The following is a 23272-nucleotide window of genomic DNA, read 5'->3' as shown; positions in this document are numbered from 1 at the left end:
CACTCAAGGCTGAAAGCTTTGCTAGGTTTTGCTGCTTTAGCCCACGGATTTTCTATTTTATAATTTAAATCAAATAACTAAATGATTAATGAAAACCAATTTAGTGTTGTTGGTTTAGTTTTTAAATTTGGTGTACCTACGTATTTCTAAATTGTAATTAAAACACCTCTCCGTGGCGCGTGGGAAAGCAGCAAAGTTCATTGAATTAGACGATTATGCCCCGTCATGGTTTTACTTATCTGCAGAGATTAGATGGGTGGCCATGTTCCGGTTTTAATTTAGCCATAAACTAAGCAGAGACAACCGTGATCAGCGGGTGGTCCACCGATAATAATTAAGTTGGCAGAGTTTATTGTCTTAGTTGATGGGAAAATAATTGACATGCATGTCTCACTGACACGGGTGCTACGTTTATAGACACAAGTTTCCAGGTAGAACCAGGAAAACCCGGAATTATCATGAAATTTTACGGAATGGTTTTCTGCTAGTGTTGGTTGATTTTTGGGTTGCTGCTTCTTGAGATCTGCCCTGCTAAAGGACATTGTAAGAGTGTCCGAAACATTCAAACGTTTTTTTCCGCGGACGCACGATCAAATTCAGTCAGGTATTCGAAGTAAATTCGTAATAAGACGATTTATTCTCGTGTAAATGAAATTTCGCAACTGATTACTGTCTCGACCGGTCATCAAATACAGATATTCGAAGTTAATTCATATATTAACGTATAAATCGAAATTTCGCGGCCGATTTTCGTTGCGGCAGGGCTTCCAATTACCTACAGATATTTAAAATGAACGCGTAAAAGTATCTGTGTAAATCGAAATTTCGCGGCCGTAAATACAGATAAATAAAGATATAATTATTTTTTTTAAATACGACGTAATTTTTCGCCGAATTTTTCTTTCAGTGTAATCGAAATTTCCCGACCGATTATAGTCGCGACATGCCTGTCAGATTTTGTATATGATTGAATAATATGATATATTTTTGCACAAATTGAGTTTTTTCGAATTACGCAGACTAATTTTCGTGCGCGAACAAAAATAGATTTAGAATTACAGGGTGCGGCAAAACAGTCAGTGCAAACACGGACAGTGCAGTTTTGAAGGACTATTTAAAAAAACGGCACAACTTGCAGAAATGGGGTTTATTTTATTTTATTCGGTACATCATGCCGTTTTATGCATCAAATCCTGAAGATGACACCAGAAAGATGATAACCCCGAGCAGCGATACATTGATGAAGGCTATTTCTGAATTTTTGGACGCATAATTTAGACGCATTTCGGCACATCTTGAAGTGTATAGCGGTGATTTCCTTCTGAATTCGATCCTTGAGTTCTTCCAAGGCGTGATGCCGATGTATAAAACCATTTTCCTTCAGGTAGCCTTCGTCGAGAAAGTCGCAAATTGCAACCGGAAGGCCCGAATTATTGTTTGTTTTTTTTAGGTAAGGTAGTTCAGACAGCCCTGCTCCATGCATCGTCGTATTCATCTATTGCTGTTCCTTATTTCCTTTAAAAAGATTTACTTCTCTAGAGATCACGATTATAGAATTCGCACGTTCAGCTAAGGCAGACATGTAGCAAATTATTAATGCATGCTCGTGTGTTCCACGGGTTAGAAGTAAGACTAAGCGTAAATACTCAGGTTTACTACGTGTCGTTTGTACGGGTCGTCAGGATGTAGGATATACACAGGATATTGAGGCTACACAGGAAATAAAGACATTAGTATTCCGGTGGGTGTTGCCTCTCGAGTCATTCATCCTGGAACTTCGCACGCATGAAATACTTATCAATATTAAAATCGTGATCCTACCTAACGCCTATTACATCCTGAATCTCCTATCACCACAAAGTAAGCTATTGAGTAGATACTTATTAGGTTTATATCAGAGTGGTAGACATAGTAGGGTCAGTGGGTATCACTATTTAATTCTCGTAGTTCATATTAATAGGTACCTAACTATTTACTTAGCAAAAAAATAACGATGTGACGTTTTATTTGCTGGTTTCGAGAAATTCCAGACGATTATTTCTATAAATCAAATTAATTATAGCAAACCGCCTATTCTAGTAGAATTGTGGTTCCGCAGGGAAGAGAATATATGCTAATTTAATCTTTCGCTATAAAGATGTCACATAAAAGTCGATGAGAATATTGATAAAATAAACATCGTAAGCAAACCGTTTAAAACTGCACCCCTGTGCCGAGGTTGCCATCATCCATTTGTAGCTATATAACGTTTAATAACATCCTGGCAATACTTACATCCTACCAATGTAAAATAATGTAAACTTTAATCACACTAATATTACTAGTCGAATCACGCCTTAGTGGCGCGAGATTTATAGGTCATGATGGGCGAAGCGTACACCTCCTCGGGATAGAAATAATTCAATAAATGATCGCAAAATGAATCTTGGCGGATTTCTAGTTTCTACTCGTATCGCAATTAGGATTATGGTACTTATTCAGCCTTAGGGACTAGAGATGGCACTAAGTTCGATTAGCAGACAGCCGTAAATCAAATAGCAGGGGTGGACTGCAAGGTTCATAGAAAATAATATATACTTAATATGCGGGGTGTAACAGCACGTATACGAAGAATATTTACCAGCGATTACTGAGCATATTTGGACTAAAAATGGAGATGTAATTTTTTATTATTTTTTTTTTATGTATATTTTATTTAGTTATAAGAGTTTACATCTTATACCTAATATATTATTTTTTATGACTACTACAATATTATTTATTACTTACATACTAAAATTTAGATTTCACAACATTGAGACATAATCCACGAAAAACTGCAAGACTTTTAGCTTCCTTAACAATTACCGGGAGTTCATTGAACATTTTAAAACCTTTATAATAAATATTGTTTTGTGTTCCCGATAAATGTGTTTTAGGAAGCCTAAAATCGTTGCAGTTTCTCGTAGGATATAAATGAACTGCACTATTAATTATAACATTCTTTGACATATAGTCAGGTAACATTTTATTTTTTAGCTTATAAATAAACACTAAGGTATTATAAACTAATCGTTGCCACACACTTAAAAGATTGAGTTGACGTTGCATGGTTTTTATTCTGGTGTACCTGCTACAACACAGTATTGACCTCATGCCTCTGTTCTGGATTACTTCCATTCTCTTAATTTGGGTTTTGTTACTTAGAAATATTACACTTGTACAATAATTCAGATGGGATGCTACAGTGGTATTGTAGACCAATATCCTTGTTTTAATGTCCAATTTTCATTTTATCCTACTTAAGAAATTAACCTTTTTCGCAATTTTTTTATTTAAAATTTCAAAGTTAGTGTTAAATTTTAACTTGTTATCTATTATGATTCCCAAGTATTTAATTTTGCATCGCAATTGAGTAGTTGGGTTCAGCCTAGCGGGTCACGTGATACGCACTACGTCTCGTTCCAGCAGCACGGCAACATAGAAGAGAGAGAACGCACATCACGTGATCCAGTCGCGATGCGTAAAAATGGCGACGTGTGATAGAAATTGATAGTTTCAAATGAAAAAAAATATCACCGGAACACAAAATAATGACATCTACGTTTTTTACTACGGATAGGTAGTGCTGTTAAAAACTGTATATTTTCTACGAACCTTGGGTTCTTGTGTGGACTGCTGATTGTACCAGGAACATTATTTTGTCTATGACACTTTGTGGTCTTCGAATTTAAAATCTCGTCTCAAGGGGGCGATGATTTTCGTTTCGAAATAAATTGTCGATAACTAGCTCGAATTATATATACCTACATATTTTTAACTGGTCCAGTGATTCAGAAGTGTTTTTTTTAACGAAAACGGCGCCATACAAATATTATTATTAACTGGGGAAGATTAAGGTGTGAAAGTACCTGGCTATTCAGATCTGGTCATGGCCATTCTACGTTGGTTTTACACCAGTATCTTTCACTATGGAACCTGCCACAAATATAATACTTATTTTTTAATGAATGAATTGTGAAAAATAACCCAAAATAAAATTTACTTGCGCACGTTGGGATTTGAACCTGCGACCTTCGTATGGCTAGTCGAAAGCCTCACCACTCTACCACGGTGGGTGTCAAATGTAAAGATTTTTCCTCCATATAAAGTCAACTTTTTTTAAAAACAAATTATTTATTTTTTTCCAGGTGTGGATGTGACAGCCAACCAGGATGAGATCTCCGACCACGAGACCTTCCAGCTGGAGTTCGACTGGTCAACTCGGCGCTGGTACGTGCGCACCATGCAGGACCGCTACTGGACCCTGGAGACAGGCGGTGGCATCCAGGCTTCAGGAGACAAGAAGTAAGATGGATACATTACATTATAACTTCAAACATCAGGCCACCTTGTGAGACCCGCAGCTGCTGGGAATTATATATATATATTTTTTTATTTTTTTTTATTACTATTACGTATTTTATTTTATTTTATTTGGGAAACAAACAGTTATACAAATATATTTTAATACAAATCATTTTTACCAAGTTGCATAAACCAGTAAAGTTTCCACAGAAGATTCATTTTATATATAGGTAGAAAAACATATGAATATAAATAATACAATACAATATAAATACTAACTAGTAGAAAAGGAAAATCTCCAAAAAAATAAAAATAAAAAGACTACAGATTCAACCCATACAAAAACAATACACACACTAACACTACTAAGTTTCCCGCAACGATCGAACGCTACTCTCTTAGGAATGCTATGAATCCTGCGAGGCTCGTATTGAACACATCGATATTTGTGCATAATCTATTAAAGGTGCTACAGGTTCTTCTTATAAATACATATATTATGAACACTAATAGCCATGGAAAATATGGAGAGGTTGAAGAAGAAATAATACTGATTCACCTGAAGTTTCAATATCCCACCTTGATGAAAATAAGCATGGATAATAGAAACAAGGGATTTTCCTGTAAACCGCGCACAAAAGTGTCACCAAAATGGTTCACCTTTGTTCTTTCACAGTCTGTGCATTTTGGTGACAGTCAGCAAACTACCATGCCATATCTCCCTTTGTTTCTGGTGACAGTCAGCAAACTTCCATGACATGTGACCCTTTGTTTCTGGTGATAGTTGGCAAACTTCCATGCCATATCACCCTTTGTTTCTGGTGATAGTTGGCAAATTTCCATGCCATATCTCCCTTTGTTTCTGGTGACAGTCGACAAACTTCATAGCCATATTGTGAAACCCAGAGACAATAATAATGGTAAATACCAACTGCGCCAATTTGTAATGGACTGGTTCCTCTTTGTAAAATACTTTGTGTATTCATCTGGTAGAGATTTAGTGGATAATCTTGTGTATTACAATGATGGGTAGACTTTAAATAATAATACTGGGGTGTAGGTACACTATTTACACGTTTATTTTCGCACTACTGGTACATGTTACTTCAAAGGTATCTACTGAGACAAGAAAAAACTGAAGACGTACCAATTAAATACCAATTAATATACCAGTAAACCAGTTGGCCTAATAATGCTATCTCTTTCATTCACGAATATCTCCTTCATACATTTAGACATGCGTTCATTACAATAAATACCCAATATCAACCATGATGAACTGTATTAACCTCTTGTTTGTCAGCGTATCCTTACGGTAGATTATGTACTATTTTTATAAATATATAAACACGTTATATGGTAAGACTACAATTCACATAAACATAAAGTTATTAGGAAAATAGGATCAGTTGGCGCATGGCGAAAATTTAACATCGACGATCAAGAATTTAAGGTACTACTGTCAAGGGAATAAGGAGATCACAATAGGCATATGACATTGATGCCCGAAAGCAGATCAGCATACAACAAATCGGCAAAGGAATGCAAGAGAATCATTAATAGGTCAAAATTCGAACACGACCTGCAGATCAGCAAAAAGCTGGCTGCCTGCCCGCATGGCAGCAGAGCATTCTGGTCGCTTGCGGGCTCAATAGGTCGGAATTTTCGCAAACCCAGTTTGCCACCTCTTACCAGACCTGACGGCTCACTAGCAAACACCGCCACCGAAAAGGCTAACCTATTAGGGAAAATGTTTGCGGAAAACTCGACCCTCGACGACGGAGGTGCTGTTCCGCCGTCGGTTCCTCACTGCGGCTTCTATATGAAAAAGCTGAGGATCCGGCATCGGGATGTACTCCACGTCTATACGATGTTAACAAAGCTAGTGGACCTGATGGAATACCTGCCCTGGTATTGCAGAGGTGTGCTGCGGAAATATTTCCAGTTTTGACAAAGCTCTTCAAAATGTCCCTGAAGTGTGGCACTGTGCCCTCTGGTTGGAAAAAAACGGTCATTCACCCTATTCCCAAGAAAGGTGACCGCTCCAACCCGGCCAACTACCGCCCCATAGCGATCACATCAGTTCTGTCCAAAGTGATGGAACGTGTGATCAACAACAAACTGCTCACATACCTCGAGAAGAACAAAATTATCAACGACCGTCAATACAGATTCCGGCGGAACCGCTCGTGCGGTGATCTTCTCGCGTATGTGACGCATGTTTGGGGGCGGTGCCTGGAACGTCACGGTGAGACCCAAACGGTCGCACTAGACATATCCAAGGCCTTTGACCGGGTCTGGCACCGAGGACTTGTCAACAAATTGCATTCTTACGGACTTCCCGCATCCCTGTGTACGTGGATTGCTGACTTTTTAAGGGATAGGTCGATTCAGGCGGTTGCTGACGGTTTCACCTCTTCCTCGCACTCCATAAATGCTGGCGTCCCACAGGGATCGGTTCTGTCTCCGACTTTGTTTTTGTTGCACATCAATGACCTTTTGACATGTGCACCGATTCATTGTTACGCGGATGACAGTACAGTTCATGATTGCTTTTTGTTTGACAAGCCCCCAAAGGGCACACAAACTCCAACGGCTCGGAGGGCTTTGAAGCAGAGAATGGACGGTTATCTCGAGAGTATTTCCTCCTGGGGTAAAAATAATCTCGTCGAATTTAATGTTTCAAAGACCCAATCCTGTCTGATTACGTCTAAAAGGGATCCAAATGATAATCTAGTCTCCTTCAACGGAAGCAATCTTCCGAACAGGCCTTCCATTGATATGCTTGGTATAACTATAAGTGACCAGCTCAGGTACGGGGGCTCCATCGAAGCCAGAGTAAAGTTGGCCTCTCAGAAGCCGGGCGTACTGTACAGGGCCCGCAGATACTTTAATAATACACAACTGCTGACCCTGTACAAATCGCAAGTGCGCCCTACTGTCGAATTTGGCAGCCATCTCTGGTCCGGAGCCCCTAAATACCTGAAAAAAACCCTAGACTCTGTGCAAAAACGGGCGGTCCGTTTGATAGATTCCCCAATCTTAACAAACGGACTGCAATCTTTAGAGCACAGGCGTCAGGTAGGTATGCTGTCCTTGTTCTATCGGTATTACAATAGAAGATGCTCTGAGGAACTAGCGTCATTGATCCCTTCGGCACCGGTGCGTAGTCGGGATACACACCAAACGCGTGCCCAACATTTGTACACAGTTGACACTTGTCACATGAGAACGGGTCGCTTCTACGATTCGTTCTTAAGTTCAACAGCTCGGCTGTGGAACGAACTGCCGGCCTCTGTGTTTCCTCCCTCCTACAACATGGGACTCTTCAAGACCCATGTTCACTCCTTCCTCACCACAAAAAGACCCTCCACACAGCATCCCCAAAGATGACATAGGCCCTGAGGGAAATTATTTTCTTCAGGGCCTCCTGTGTGGAGTTAATATAAAAAAATAAAAAAATAAAAAAAAAAAATTTAAAAAAAAACAGCATATAACTTAGGTGCATATGGTTGGTAGCAGACCCTCTCCTTAGCAACCTCCAACCTAACCTAACCCAACTTCTTTGTTTGCAGATCCTCCAACGCCTTGTTTGACCTGGAGTGGCAGGGAGACGGCTCCGTGTCCTTCCGCGCCAACAACGGGAAGTACATCACCACCAAGCGCTCAGGACACCTCTATGCCAATATTGATACGGTGGATGAGAACTGCAAATACTACTTCTACCTCATCAACAGGTAATTACTACCGACCAATTGAAAATATCCTCTACAATTGCCCTAACTGATAGAATTAATAAAATATCTTCAATTTCTGAACCAACTGAATGGAAACATCCATTAATTCAATATCGATTTGTAGAAAATATCACTATATTATATTTAGTTGGGGGTTGCCTTGGATTAACTATCGCGGTAGACGTGTGAAATATCAAAACGATATGGAAAGGGATCGAACGATGGATTTGCCTTAAGGAAAGGATGATCGAACAGCCAAGCTTTTCGACACGGTGGCTTTAGTTAGTACTAGTAGTACCGACGACCGCTGAAAGAGGAATTAGAAGTACATATGTTCATTTGGCGAATGATTAAAACTGCCGATCCCGGTCACCACTCTCAGTTGAACCCGCTTCATCCAGATATTATATATGATGTAGCGTCTCTAATTATCGTATAGCTCTTTGATTATTCATTTACGATAGTGTGAACACTTCTCTTCTAAGTAAATCACATATTTTTAAGCACTTTTTTTCTTTGAGAATACAGCAACGATAAGGTATATTGTTTTCATAAAATTGTAATGAATACTTTGGTTACAGCGTGTAATTTCACACAATTGCACAGGCCAATTAAAATGTGCATTATTCATTACAATTAATTTGAACACTTTACGCCGACTGAGCAGATTTCTCAGATAAAGCAATTAATTCAATTATTTTCTTAAAAATAAATTAACGTTTTTTTGCAATAAATATAATTATTTGCATCTTACTGAAATGTAAATTGTATAATATAAATGACAATAATTACGAATTATACTTATTTCAAATTCAATCTCACTACAGTAATTTCTTCAATGCACAAGTATTTTTATGTAACCTAACCATAATAATAATATTAGTTGCGGTCCCACCCAGGCATCGTGAGTTCAATTCCTAAGCTGGCTTAATCCTCCATCACTACATATTCCGCTTACCTTATAGGAAATCAGTAGTAATTACAGGTAGTAGGAAATTTCAAATATTTTCAGGTTATTCGTAACCTGGGAATCATGTAATTTTAATAATTGCACATGAAAATGTGTAATTAAATTGTTTGTCCATTACTTAATTGAAACTGACGGTTTATGCGATCGGCGCTTGACATATTTGGTGTAATTATGGTGATAAAGTTTTGAGTTGAGTTATTAGTTAAAATGTTGTCTTAGTATATTAATTATACATGTCTGGAATTTTTAATTTTCAGAATGAAAAAATTTTGATGTATGGAAAATGGCATTATTTTTTTTCATTTATTTGCTCGTGGGTACTCAAAACTTAAAAATTTAAACGGATTGATTAAAATATATAAAATGTGTTGACAAATTAATCAAATGGCAGATACACATGCCAGCAAAAAAGCATGCTTTTTGACAAGGTTTCGTTTTGATGGTGAAAATATTGATTTGCAAAAAAGTAACAAAACACCGCACGCATTTGTACACTGTGCTACAAGCCACCTGCATGCAAGTTACTAGCAATGACACGATACGCATACCACTGGCCTGCAGAAGACTGCTACTGGTATGCTTTTGAGCAAGTGAATAGCATTTGTATATGTGGCTTGATAAGGGATTGCAGGCGGGTTTCCATACTAAACTTTTTTGAAACTTTCGAAATTATCAGTTTGCACAAATACATTAATTCTGTTATCGCAGTGCAATTGAAGTTTTGTGCTGTAGATTTTATTAAAGTTATCATTAATTCCTATTTTCACTATTCGTTAGTTCCCCTTTTGTCACGTTCGAAGATAAGTGTGTCAGCTACGCACTGGTTAGGTTCTGTTAGGAGTCGGTTTAATTTTTCTGAAGTCTTTTAATAATAGCTGCACTGAAGGCTTAAAATGAACAAGGCAATAATTGATTGAATATAGTGGTGTTGCCCTCGGTCACCTTTTTTCTGCAGTACATACAAAGTTTTCACAACAAAGAAGTGTTCAGTCGCTTGAAAATGGAAACAAAAATACAAGTTTTTTTCATGAAAACCTTATAAGAGAGTTTCACTGTAATTCTTTCGAATTAATATAAGAAACTTGTGTACTAATTTCAGGCCAATCCTAGTGCTGAAGTGTGAACAGGGCTTCGTTGGCTTCAAGTCCTCGTCTAGCCCCAAGCTGGAGTGCAACAAGGCCACCTACGAGACCATCCAGGTGGAGCGGGGACCTAAGGGTATCGTCTACTTCAAAGGTGAGAACTTACGTACATTCCATTCATATGTTACGTTATTATCAGACATTACAAATTGATTGATTGATTTTATTGTATTACTATTTATATTAATTTATACTAAAACAATGACACGTTTTCATTCCCCAGGTCAGAACAGCAAGTACTGGCACCCGGACGGCGAGGGCGTGACATGCGACTCCGACAACCCGTGCGGCTTCCACCTCGAGCTGCGCGAGCCCACCCGCCTCGCCATTCGCGCCGTTACCGGAGAGTACCTCGCTGCCACCAAGAACGGCAACTTCCGCCTCGGAGACAAGGCCATCGAACAGGCCACGCACTGGGAATACTAATACTAATATCCTACCCCCATTCCTAAAAGTAAACAGACAGTTCCAAAAAACTCTCAGCGTGATGATTTTTTACTTTTATTATCGTAATTTTGACACTCTTGCTTTTGATTTCTTTGCTTTGGCGGCGCTTCTCTTCGGTGAGAGTTTACACAAAACATTATCAATTTGGATATGAAAATGTATTCCCAACATGTGGCGTGTTCTAATTCTCTAGTGGTATGGTTTTCAACATTGAAAATTCCAGAATTGAAGAAAGTTTCTTATTTTGAATACTAAAAATATGTACCCAGCATGTGACTTATTCTAATTCTCTAGTGGAATTGTTTTCAAATTGAAAAATCCAGCATTGGGGAGTTTCCTAAATCATCAACACGAAAACTATCCCTAGGATATCAAAAATATGCATTTGATTTGATCTAATTCTCAGGTAGTGTGATTTTTGACATTGAAAATCCGCACAAAAATGGCTAACTTAACTTTGACGAAAGTTGCGCCTGAAAAATGTCACATGCTTACAGGATAGACTGTTTTTAAATCAATTATTCCCATCTTGAGATTAATTACTACAACATTATCTTATGATAAAATGGGCCACTCAATATTTTAGAATTGATACTCAACTATTTATTAGTCATTTGTAGCAACTTAGTCAATCGCAACGGTGTCATGGTTAACTATATTTATATAATAAAAGATCGTTGGTAAAAGTTGGTTGTCGTTGTTACTCGTATTTGTGAAATGAGAAGTTGTAGGCTTTTTAGACAAGACGTGTGATATGTGGTTGTCTACTCGGAGCAGGCTGTATTCGTAATAATATCATTATTATCAATTATTCATCATTTTTGATAAGTGTATTAACACTGCAACATAAAGCTTGTCATGATCAGTGATGACTATTCACTTTGGATCATTTTGCTAAACTATTATAATATTGTGAACAGTGAGTACGCATAGATATTATACATGCGGTATTTCTTATATCTAAGATTATGGTGAAATCACAAGTAATAATAATTTTTTTATTTAACTCGATTTTTGACGCAATTATTCGTTTGTAATATGAAATTTTCTAATTTTATATTCATATCCTAAGAAATAAAATTACTGCAATATTGTAACTTAAAATATACAATTTATTTAATTTTTTTTTAAGTCTGCATCTTTTATGTTGTCTATGGGTTCATGATAAATTTTAGACCATAGTTTAAAAGTTTTTCTATCAAGAAACTGATAGGAATACTTGAAATTATATTTGATACGTAACTCTAAATAATAAATTAGATCAGAAATTTCCTTAATATTTTGACTAGGTATAAAATTGATAAATTTCATACTTTTGTAATGTTATTACGATTTTTATTGAGTACATATTTCTATATGCAGTTTTTACAACATTTTTTATAGGGAGTTTATAATGAACCTTATTACTTAGGTTTTCATTTCATAATTTCATCTCATGTAATACTTATGGTAAATGTTTTTAGTTTACAAAACTCATTTAGAATATGCATACAATTTCTAAACATGGGGCATGAAATTTGGACTAAATACATTTATTCATAAATTCCTCTACTTAACAGATTATTTTGCAAGAATATTTTAACAATAATTAATATAGACGATAGATGCTTCTTTCATATTATTATTCATTTGTATTTCATAAAATTAACAGTTTAGTATTTAGTAAAACATAAGTAAACGTAGCCAAAACTTATACTAATATAGGGAAATGCGCAATACCAGATCCGTGCATGTAATGTCCATTAATATTTCTTCCAACAATCATTTTTAAAAGTATTTTTGTACCAAAGGCATCCGTGTCAAGAGTTATTAAAACAATCCTTAAATAATGCGCCTCTAATCATCGTAATCTGAGTGATAAGAGGCAAGGCTCTGTACTTAAAAATAATAATAATTTCATCAACCCTTTCATACCCAACCCTAGTATTTGGTGACAGTCATTTTTTTTTTCAATCTATCTTAGTCCCGGTTTGAGAATGGAATATTTAGAGGGACATTTGTGCGATGCATCTGGCTTTTAATTTCTAGGTTTACACTAATTTATGCTGTGCATTTATTTACTATAATTATTATTTTCATTTAACATTATAATTTAAAATCATATGCATACCTTATAGCTTTTTATAGGGCATATTTAAGTTCTTTGAAGCTTAATTTTATTACTTTCTATAAAAGCATTATTTTCATTAGGTAGGTACCACAAAACATTATATTCATTTATTTGCTTCAGTACCTATATAAAAAAATTATGTGAAATTTATGTAATCAGTATCGTGGAGCATAATTTTTACATAATGAAAATCAGGTCCTTACCTACGCTTTGTCTGTGGTAGCGTTAAAAGTTTCTTATTTTAAACTTAATGTTATTTTTATATTTTGTATTTCATTTTTGTAAGAAACAGGACATAAGAATTTATTTATTTGGTTTGATGTATCTATTGATTTGTTTTTAGCCAATCATTACCACTGCTATTCGATACTTTGTATATTAATTTATTCATTTGTAAACTATTTATAAAAATAAAATGAAAATATACTCTGAATTGTGTCTTTTATTTATGAATACCTAACCATCTTTTTGTCAGGAAGATTGCCAACAGGGGGGTATAACTCCGATTGAAAATTAGAACTGTGAATATTGTGACGTCATATTGTTGCCTAACTAGATCCATCAATGAAAAACTCTGAAAGTCCATAGAATAAACTTTTGAAAGGTGAGTGCTGGCTGAGTGGAACATTTATGGTTGTTTGATATTTTGATCTCGAACTACGCCGTTGTTGTGTAGTTTTGAATGTATTGTTTATCCAATATTAGCGAGATGTCCGTCAGTTTGTATACAGGTGAGAATCTTTCTTTGTTTTGTTCCTAATTTGTGCTATTTGTAATAGCCTTAATTTAAATTCACCGCAAAATGAATCGATTTTCTTTTTCAGACAGTATCCATGTTCCTGCCAGGAATGTGCATATTGTGAGGCCATACCTACTGGGTCTTGATTATATCATGCAAGGTAGAATTCTATCGTTCTACCTTATTAATTAATGATTTTACCTGTATCTATAATTTATTGTCTCACTGAAATAAAAATGTAACTGAGATCAGGTAAGTTTTTAGATTCTCACGGCCAAAAGCATTTTTGTTGTTTGTTTTTGGGGTGTTATGCCCGTGTTGCGCTAACTCCTTCTTTAGCCGACGTTTCGGACAGCGTTGCAGTGTCCATCATCAGGGCAGATCCGGTAGATCCGAAGATGTGATGGACACTGCAACACTGTCCGAAACGTCGGCTAAAGAAGGAGTTAGCGCAACACGGCATAACACCCCAAAAACAAACAACAAAAATGTAACTGAGAGTTTCATTTTCCTGCCGTGAGGTAATATTTTGAAATTTCGAACATTTTTATTTAAAAAATATTTTAGGCTATAATATTGTAGGCTCCGAATGAGAATTGTACTGTCTATATATTGGCATATCTGAGGTTAAATAGAGGACCAATTTGTTTCATACAAAAAGCCCAAAAATATCGATCTTTTTTTTATGATTGCTAATGAGGAATGAAAATATGTATTAAACTAACTGTAGAGAAATTGTGGATAAATTATTTATAAAACGTAGATAAAGTAACGAATATCCCAATAGAAGAAAATTTGTGTATTAGGGTGAGGGGAGCAGAGGAATGGCAGAGAAGTGAGATGGCAGTCAGACTACAGAAGCACTATCTAAATTCAATTATATGCCACCATTATCTGAAAGGAATGCCAACATGTCACACTGTCATTTTGTATCACTGGCATACAGACCTCCGGGCCAAAAAGGCCCCTTTCTCTTTCGTCATGAGTTTAAATTGGTTGTTGGAAAATTATTTTTGGTTATTTAACTCGACCAATAGGCATTTTTACTGTCTATAAATTTGTTTGTTTGTAGATGGGCCGTGTTGGATCTTACTTGGTTACTATTTTATTATGCAGCCAGCGTTCGCGTGAGCGTGGATCCTACTACGAGCTATCAAATCAGGATGATCAATATTATGGTACTTACCTGCCTGAAGAAAGTAATGGTAGAATTACTTAAACGACGAAATCTAAAGCACGACAATTGACATGTCTTTTGATTGCTGCCTTGAGAGTTTTACAACGCGTCTCCATATTGTAACGTCATTGTCCTTAGTAGTTATGTCGGCACAAATCTTATGATTTCAGAAGAAATTTTCGTTTTGATAATGAGAAAATTAGAAACGTATTTGTACGGGACCAAGTTAGTGAAGCCCGCACAAATACTGCAAATTCAATAGGGAACCGGCACACATTGACACCTTGATCTGAGAGTTTTTACAGGGGCAGTAGGAAAACATTAAATTAAACAAGTATTACTTTCCCGAGTACTCTCGGATGAGAAGTGACTGTTTGTACCAGTTACTTCTCTATTTATTGGACAAAATTATACATTAAATTTCACACATGTTCAATGAGAGTAATTAGCGATCACCCTTATCTCTTCACTGTGTTGAACAAAACAAAAACATTAGTTTTTAAATGTATGGTGGCGCCGAAAATCCATTAATATTAACTATAGCAGTCGCACATTAAGGATGTGGAATAATATTATAGTATCATATTTATTTTAACGCAGTCTTGTTATCTCATAATGACTTTGGCTCTGCACGTCCGATATAGTAGTGGTTAAAATTCGTAGAAAACATATTTAACCCTTGATTTACCCGGTGACATACATACACAATTTACCTGGTGGAGTCCCCAGGACTCCCGGAAATAAAATCGTTAATTTAACATGAAATAAAACACTTTTTTAAATGAAATGTTGGTTACATTTGTTTATTATATATTTGGTTTTACAATGGCATAGGTTTTTACTTAAAATTATAGAATCACGGCCTTTTATTAGGGAACTCCTAGAATATGGCACTTTTTGTAACAAAATTACGAGAACTAACTTCTAGTCTCAACATTTCAAAAACAAAACAATTTTTCAAACTAATTTTTAAAGAAATATAACAAAATCATAATCAATTCTTATAAAAAGTAAAAAAAAAAACATGGTTCAAACAGAAAAAAAAACGTACAAGACCTTCCAGTCACGGTTGGTGACACCATCATTGCTTATTTTTTTTATAGAGCCAAGGCACACAGGCTTAGTACAACTATGGCAAATGTATTCAGTTTTCCTTTTTAGACGCGGTAGACACAGGTGACAATACTTTCTCTCATTCCGGGGGAAAGAAATAAAAAAATACCGTAAATAGTCTAATACTGTAACATTAATACCCCGGTGGAGTCCCACGCACTCCAATAGCATGACTCACGAACATCAGCGTCCGCTCTGTCTCGCGTGTGGCGCGTCACTGCCAACGGATCTTGGCCTAATGTCGCCGTTTTTCAAACATTAAGTAGCCTAATGTAGCGGAATTTCAGAAGCAGTAGCTTAAAGTAGCCCGAACGCCAAAATATCAGTATGAGTTGGTTTCAAAACCCGCGTCGGGGGGGGGGGGGGAATATATTAAATTTACTGTGTCATTACAAGAAGCAACTGTTCCGATTATCTCCTCAATGCGCATCGTACTTAATACGCGCCATTGATTAATAACAGCTTCTCGATTAATATTGGGTTCACCTAACAGCCAGGGAAAATCTTCAATGTTGAGTTTGCTGGTTGAGAGGCACACGTGGCTTGGTGCAAAGACTTGAATTTTTTCCACCGATACATTGTGGCAACCTGTCAACTAATTCTCTTACTAAGCGTACGAGAAAAGCAGTGCATCGTTGTTTAACTTCTCTGGCTTTGTCGGTAGAAACAGTCTTTTTTGCCAGTAAACTATTGAAATTTTCTCCAAATTCGACTGAATCCAGTGGAAGCAGTGAATTTTCAAATGGAGCGTCGGCTTTTTCTAAAGCTCGCTTAACAGCTACAATATCTGCTTCATGAAGCATTGTTAGTGAGGAATTTTCAGATGGACTTTGACTTCTCAGAAATATTGGTTTGAAAAGACGTCTTGCAGTGGAAACTAAACTAGGAGAAGCCGGAGGTCGCTGTACATATATTTTTGTGATATCTGCATCACTTGCTTGAAATGTTACTTCTTTTAATATCGGATACAGAAACAACAAATACAATAAATTCGTGTCATCATTATACATGGCAGCAAGCTCCCTTACTGTATAACATCTTTCTGATGATTTTACCATATTAAAGTGAGTTTTTAGCTCAAGCCACTGGGTAATCTTTGTTTTAACAGCTGAATAAAACGTCAACCATCTAGTTGCGGATAGTTGAGTTAGTTTCAAGGGTTTTTTTTACCATCATTGATAGTTTCAAATAAGGTCTGATATATTTTCATTCGCAGTGGACTGTGGGCAAACCAATTTCTGGTTTCCCTAAGTAAATATTCTAGACAAGACGGCAACTCAGTGCATGCTTTGGATGCACATAAACTAAGGGAGTGACACACACTTCAATAGCTGTAAATGGGGTATATCTGCTTGTAAAAGGGTGAAAAGGGAGTGATGTCTGCCACAAAGGTTACTTACTCCATCAGTTCCTATTGCAATTAGATTTTGAAGATTTAAACCCATTGTAGACATAAAATTTTTGAATGATGTATAAAGGGCGCCAGCTGTTGCTTCGAATACTTCCTGAAAGCCTAAAAAATCTATTTTGTCCAGTTTTGAATTGTAGTAGCGGATGCAATATGCCATATACTTTTGTGTTGTTACATCGGTGGATTCATCCAGTATAATATAGTAACTCTGGTTACCAACTTCTTCTAAAAGTTCCTCAAGCATGGCTGGTTCTAGAACATTCTTTATAATGGCAGAACACTTTGATCTATGAAGTTGTATGTTTTCAAAACTTCCTGTCCCACAGGTTTTTAAAACTTCTATCAGATGATCAATGATGCAGATGGAGCTATGAGCAGCGACATAAGTGTCTATTATTTTTGCTTTTGACGAACTGTCACTAATTGATGAGTAGCCAAATGATGCAAGCTTAGGTTGCGTTTTTGAAAAACTTAATTCATTGTCTCTATGTGTTTTAGTTTTCATGTGCTTTTCCAAATCGGTTTTGTGCGAATGGAGTGGTGTGACACATAATTTACAAAATGCCTCACCTTTACCACTATCTGTCAGTTGAACAGGTGCTCGACTAAGCCAATCTATAAAAGAAATTGAACTCAATAATCCGCTAGGCAGCAGAGATGTGCTTTATTTCAAATAAATCCATTTCAAATGGAAATGCAAAATGCAAAATAGGTATTTTCCATTTTGCATTTTAAATGCTTTTCTAAAAACCATTTTGCATTTTGCATTTTAAATGCTTTTCTCAATGCATTTTCCATTTTAAATGCTTTTTTGGAACATTCTTCCCGTTATCTACACTCATCTTTTTTTCATAAGCCCCAAATATCAGTCGGTCCTCAACCTCGCTATCATAAATAAACCAATCACCTCGCTATGAGAGATAATTTACATTTGTCAAGTTGCTCCCTTGTAGGAGCCCTGGCAATTGAGTGATACAATTACAAAAAATACTGATTCAAATACTGAACATGGGGCCACACAGTGGGCTGAAAATCGCCTTTCATAGACATAGAGACTTGAATTTTCAAGGGTATTTTTTTGGCTAGAAATAGATTCTACTGATCATTACTATGCTATAAAATTTCATATGAAGCAATTGCGTGTACAAATGAAGGAGTTATCATTTTTTTAAGAAAAATTTGTATGGCATTGACATTAAAAATGAGGCTATCTCTGGAATCATAAGGTTGGCCATTCTATCCTTACACACAGATATACTACTATTTTTTTGTAATTTTTTGACATACTTCGTATTGTGGCGCAACGTGCGATTTTTTTTTTAAATCCTCATAGTTGAAAAAAACACTTTTTAATGTCAGCAACATGATCAGCAGAATCCATTTCTAGCCAAAAAAAATACCCTTGAAAATTCAAGTCTCTATGTCTATGAAAGGCGATTTTCAGCCCACTGTGGGCCATGACGCTGTAATATTAAATGTTAGATAGCAGTTTCTATGTTTTTACGTTGGCAACGTAAAATATTATTTATTAAATAACATAATTAGTCCCGCGCAATTTTTTTCTGTTTTAATAATTAATCTGTAGTCATGATGTTTTTGGATTTACCATCATCTAATATGTTTGTTCTACATTGATGTCCATTATTAAATGAAAAAAATGTTTAAAAATACTATAATTATTTTAATTGTTTGACCTGAGAAACCATTTTGCATTTTCAATGCATTTTGAAAATAGGTATTTTGCATTTTGCATTTGAAATGCTTTTCTAAAAACCATTTTGCATTTTGCATTTTCAAATGGAAAAGTTTTGACCCATTTCCATTTTGCATTTAAAATGGTTTTGGGTACCCATTTTGCACATCTCTGCTAGGCAGTATATGTATAAAACCAGGTATGGTACTAGTAGTTGGTGATCATCAGAGATCGGAATAGGTAGAGTATATTTACGTAACCCCTAAAGTCTATTTGTTCGCTCATATGGTTCTCATTGAAATTGATGTGTCTCCCTTACTATCATAGTTAGAAATATGATCTAAACTGTATTAGAAAGAGAAAATATCGTGCTTTATATTTAAATCTAAAAAATAACCGCATAATTAATAAAATGTACACTTTTATGAATCCAAAGTTCATGACAGCAATTGAAAAAAAAATTAATCTTTAAGAATTTTTTATTAATTATTTTTACATGAAACGGTTAAAAAGTGAAGTGATTATAACATTTATAATACATTTTTCTAATAAAATATTTTATTTTTTTTCATTATCAGTAATTTTAATTAGAAAAACTGTAAAGTCAACCATTTTAAATATTTTTATGTTTGCATGCACAATTTTTATATTTCAAAAATTATATGTTTATTTTGAATTATAACATTTGAAAGCGTATTTTATCACCTTTCCAAAACAGTTTTTAGTTTTCGGATACATTCAGAAATATTCTAATTATTTGGATTTTATTACAAATTATATTTATACTAAACAGAAATATTTCGACTCTCTGAAAAAATACTGTCGAGGCCTGAAGGGTAAAAGTAACATAAAGTGGCTAATACCTCCTCTGAAATCCCGGAATCATACACATGATAATTAAAACCCGGGATTAAGAAAACACGAATTGGACTTTAAGTACTTAGGTATAATTACAAATTATTGATTTGCTTTAGTCTGGAAAACAAAACATTCATTTTTACTTACTTTTAAATGCTGGTAGTTTTTCCCACTCACCGCGTTAATGTCGATAATGTTTTGCATATTTACCATAAATATACCACTCTCATATTTACCTTGTTTACTCATTTTTCATAGAAACGAAAAACTAATTAAAGTAAACTATACAAAACAAATATAAAACACAATAATCGTGCAGGGGAACTTGTGCAAAGTGAAAGTGACATAAATAAACCAATCAGCATAAATAAACCACTCTAATCAGAAAGTGACAATGGCATAAATAAACCACAATGGCTAAGACATATAGACGCATAAATAAACCAATCACTATAGACGAATTCAGGGCTCATGGTATTCCCCGAAACGAACGAATCATAAACAAATAGAGTGAATCATGTCAATATCAAATTGTACCTACCTATCCACACAAACACACATTTACATTTATTTTTTTTATTGTTTGTGATTTGGCTGATTTAAATAACTTGTCTCTGAAGTAGCCTAATAGGCAACCTGTCGCTTTTTAGATTTTTTCGTCGCCGATTCTCGTTCTGAGTAGCCTAAATGGCGATAAATCGCCTTCGTTGGCAACACTGCTGGAACGCACAATTTGTAATTCCAAAAACGAACGGTTTTATGAGCGCTGAAAGTTTTCAATGGAGTCCTAGGGACCTACCGGGTAAATCAAGGGTTAACAAGGTTGGCTCATACTGTCACTTTTCAGAAACTTACCAGGCCGCTCGCAAGCTTGTGACGTAGCTTAAAGTTCAGCTGGAGTCCGAAAGGAACGATCTATGTTAATTTCCCCGCACTTAGGGGCCGTTCAAGTATTACGTAAGCAGATTTATTACAATTATTTACCCCCTCTTCCCCCTTGTCACCAAAAGTAAGCAAAGCTCTTACCCCCCCCCCCTCCCATGCTTACGTAAAAATTGGTACCTATATGCATTTTTCTGTTAATGTATTCTGTTTTTTTATTGATTCATAAGCAGCACTTATAAAATAGACTTAGGATAGAGGACATAATGCACATAATATTCATTTAAACAAACTTTATTGACCCAGTGGGAATCCCCGAATATGTATTCGGTTTTCAAACATAGACAATGTGTGGGTTGCCAATGTGTAAAAAAAAATAACTACTGCTGAGCAGTGCTGACGTAATCACTATCTCGACCCCCCCACCCCCCATGTCATCAAAAATAAGCAAAGCAAAGACCCCCTGCCCCCCTATAGTGCTTACATAATACTTGAACGGCCCCTTATGTTTGTTCATAGAAGTCGAATTAAAGACGACAAATGTGGTTTTTCAACAGTAACAATATGGTATAGAGAAGTGAATGGTAGAAAAAGTGGGGGATGTCCGAGGAAGACATGGCGCGATCAATCGCAATGTATGGCGTATGAGATGAACAAAGAAAGAGGTGTAACGAGAATGTAAGACGTGGAAGTGAACGATTGAAGAAGTCTGGAAATTCCAAGGAAGACATTGGGTGATCAATTGTTACCAACATATTAAAAAACAATAACTTGAAAATGCATTCAGAGTCGGTCGACGCAACTTGCAGTAAATTCAAATCTCATGATGGAAAACGAACTTCAAGCTACGTCATGACTTTCTAAGTAATCACCGCTCTACCTCCTTGATGAGCCAACCTTGTTAAATATATTTTCAGTAATCCTTAGTGGCTAGAGAAATTCTGAGATAAAGGAGGCTGTTATATCTGCCTTACTTTACAGATTTAAGTTTTGGAAACTATTTGTTAATAAGTAAAAGGTTCTACTTATAATTGTGCTTATTTACGTTACAAATAATAGGTCTGGACTACACTGTTCACTAACCGAGGGTTGGTAATTCTCTGGTTCGAAAAGCTTGTTCCCTGTCAATCTCATCTCAAAAGTAATTGTTACACTCTAGCGACATCTGTCGGACTCTGGAGTAAGCTTTATGACTAGCGCCATATATCGCTTAAATACTCAACTTATTACCATACATCACAGACGCAGCTCCTCAAATTTTCTATATATTTTTTTTGTTTTTTTTTTGTTTTTGATAAATAATTCAAAAAGGAACCAGCTCTAAAAATAACCGGTTTTTCGAGAAATAATATCATGAACCTTAAAAGCCTTGGAGACAGCAATAGTGCGATTTTGTATAAATGACATAGAAGCCAAACCTAAAGCGAAGGAAAATATTCATTCATCTTCCCACTCTCCCCGCGGCTTCAAATTGTTCAAGAAAAGCTCAGTCCGGGCCTTTTATGTTCATGCTAGTCTAACACGAGCGCCATACTCTCAAGCGGTATTTGGGCGAGGCCTATATAACCATAATATCGCTCGCCAATACAATCCCACACTGTAAAGTCGTTTCACACTAGACAGATAATATATGCAAGATGTCCTGGGGTAAAGTGAACTAATTTCGGGATTCTACGTGATTATACATGTAAAAAATATTAACTGTTTTTCGAAATTCCTCCGTTTTAAGTTTTAAGGTAAATAAGTGAAATTGTTTGCGTGAAAAATAAATATTCTTCTATGGGAAAAAAACAATAAAATTTTGAAAAAGTTATTTATCGTTTTTACTTTTACCATCTTATAGAATTACCTCCCGAAGTTTGTGCACTTTACCCCCTGAAACTCTGTAATATACTTGTGGGCGTGGTCTATGTGATATGCCGAGATCTACTAGCTGAGCGATATTTGAAAATGATGTTACCCCCTCTCATGCCGTAGATAAATTAGGGAGCTGCCGTAATCACTCGACAGTCAGCTGTAAAGTTACCAGATCTCGTAAAAAATAAGTGATATTCCGGGCAATCTCCCCCCTCCCCCACACTTCCTCTTCTCTCTTTTCTAGAGAGGGGGGAGGAAGATTGTAACTTCCGTGAGAGACTGAAAGAAACCGGTTCCTTGTAATCAGGACTGAAATTTCGATCATATCTAGATAATCATAGAAAATTCACAGTCTTAATGCCATCTTCTAGTTTTAGTTTATGGCAGGGGGTATAACTCCGATCGAAAATTGGAACCGAAATATTGTGACGTCATATGATTGCCTAGCTAAATTCAAAAATGAAAAATTCTATGGAATAGTCTAAGTCTAATATGGAATAAACTTTCAGAGCTTTTCATTGGTGTATAGTATAATAAGTAGGCTCCGAATGAGAATTGTACTGTCTACATATTGACATATCTATGGTTTTTCAGGACCAATTTGTTTCAAAGCCCGAAGATATCGATCTAGTGCGATGATATCATGAACCCCCCTCCCCTCTCCTTTTTACGAAACATTTTTGAGAGTTTAAAAATTACATTTACACTTCTGTTGGTCAAAAATTACAAGAGTGAAAAAAGTTAAACTCAAAATTAATGTGTATCCAAGTATTTATTTCAAAATTTAAGTAATTTTTGACATTGAGACAA

At 35.9% G+C, this 23272-nt stretch overlaps 1 protein-coding gene across 1 annotated transcript in view; it reads left to right on the top strand.

The window, feature by feature from the left end:
• Positions 1-13153, top strand: part of sn (fascin domain-containing protein singed) — a 143541-nt gene extending 130388 nt beyond the window's left edge. Inside the window, exons 7-10 of the mRNA XM_089637822.1 lie at positions 4170-4326; positions 7902-8063; positions 10133-10269; positions 10399-13153. Of these exons, the coding sequence (XP_089493948.1) occupies positions 4170-4326; positions 7902-8063; positions 10133-10269; positions 10399-10601 (659 nt within the window). The 3' untranslated portion in view covers positions 10602-13153. The remainder of the gene's footprint in view (positions 1-4169; positions 4327-7901; positions 8064-10132; positions 10270-10398) is intronic.
• The last annotated feature ends 10119 nt before the right edge of the window (positions 13154-23272 follow it).

This window comes from Hesperophylax consimilis, chromosome 12, assembly GCF_061612785.1.
Source record: "Hesperophylax consimilis isolate HC1 chromosome 12, BYU_Hcon_1.0, whole genome shotgun sequence".
NCBI classification, from domain to species: domain Eukaryota; kingdom Metazoa; phylum Arthropoda; class Insecta; order Trichoptera; family Limnephilidae; genus Hesperophylax; species Hesperophylax consimilis.
This window is presented reverse-complemented; position numbering and strand designations above follow the sequence as displayed.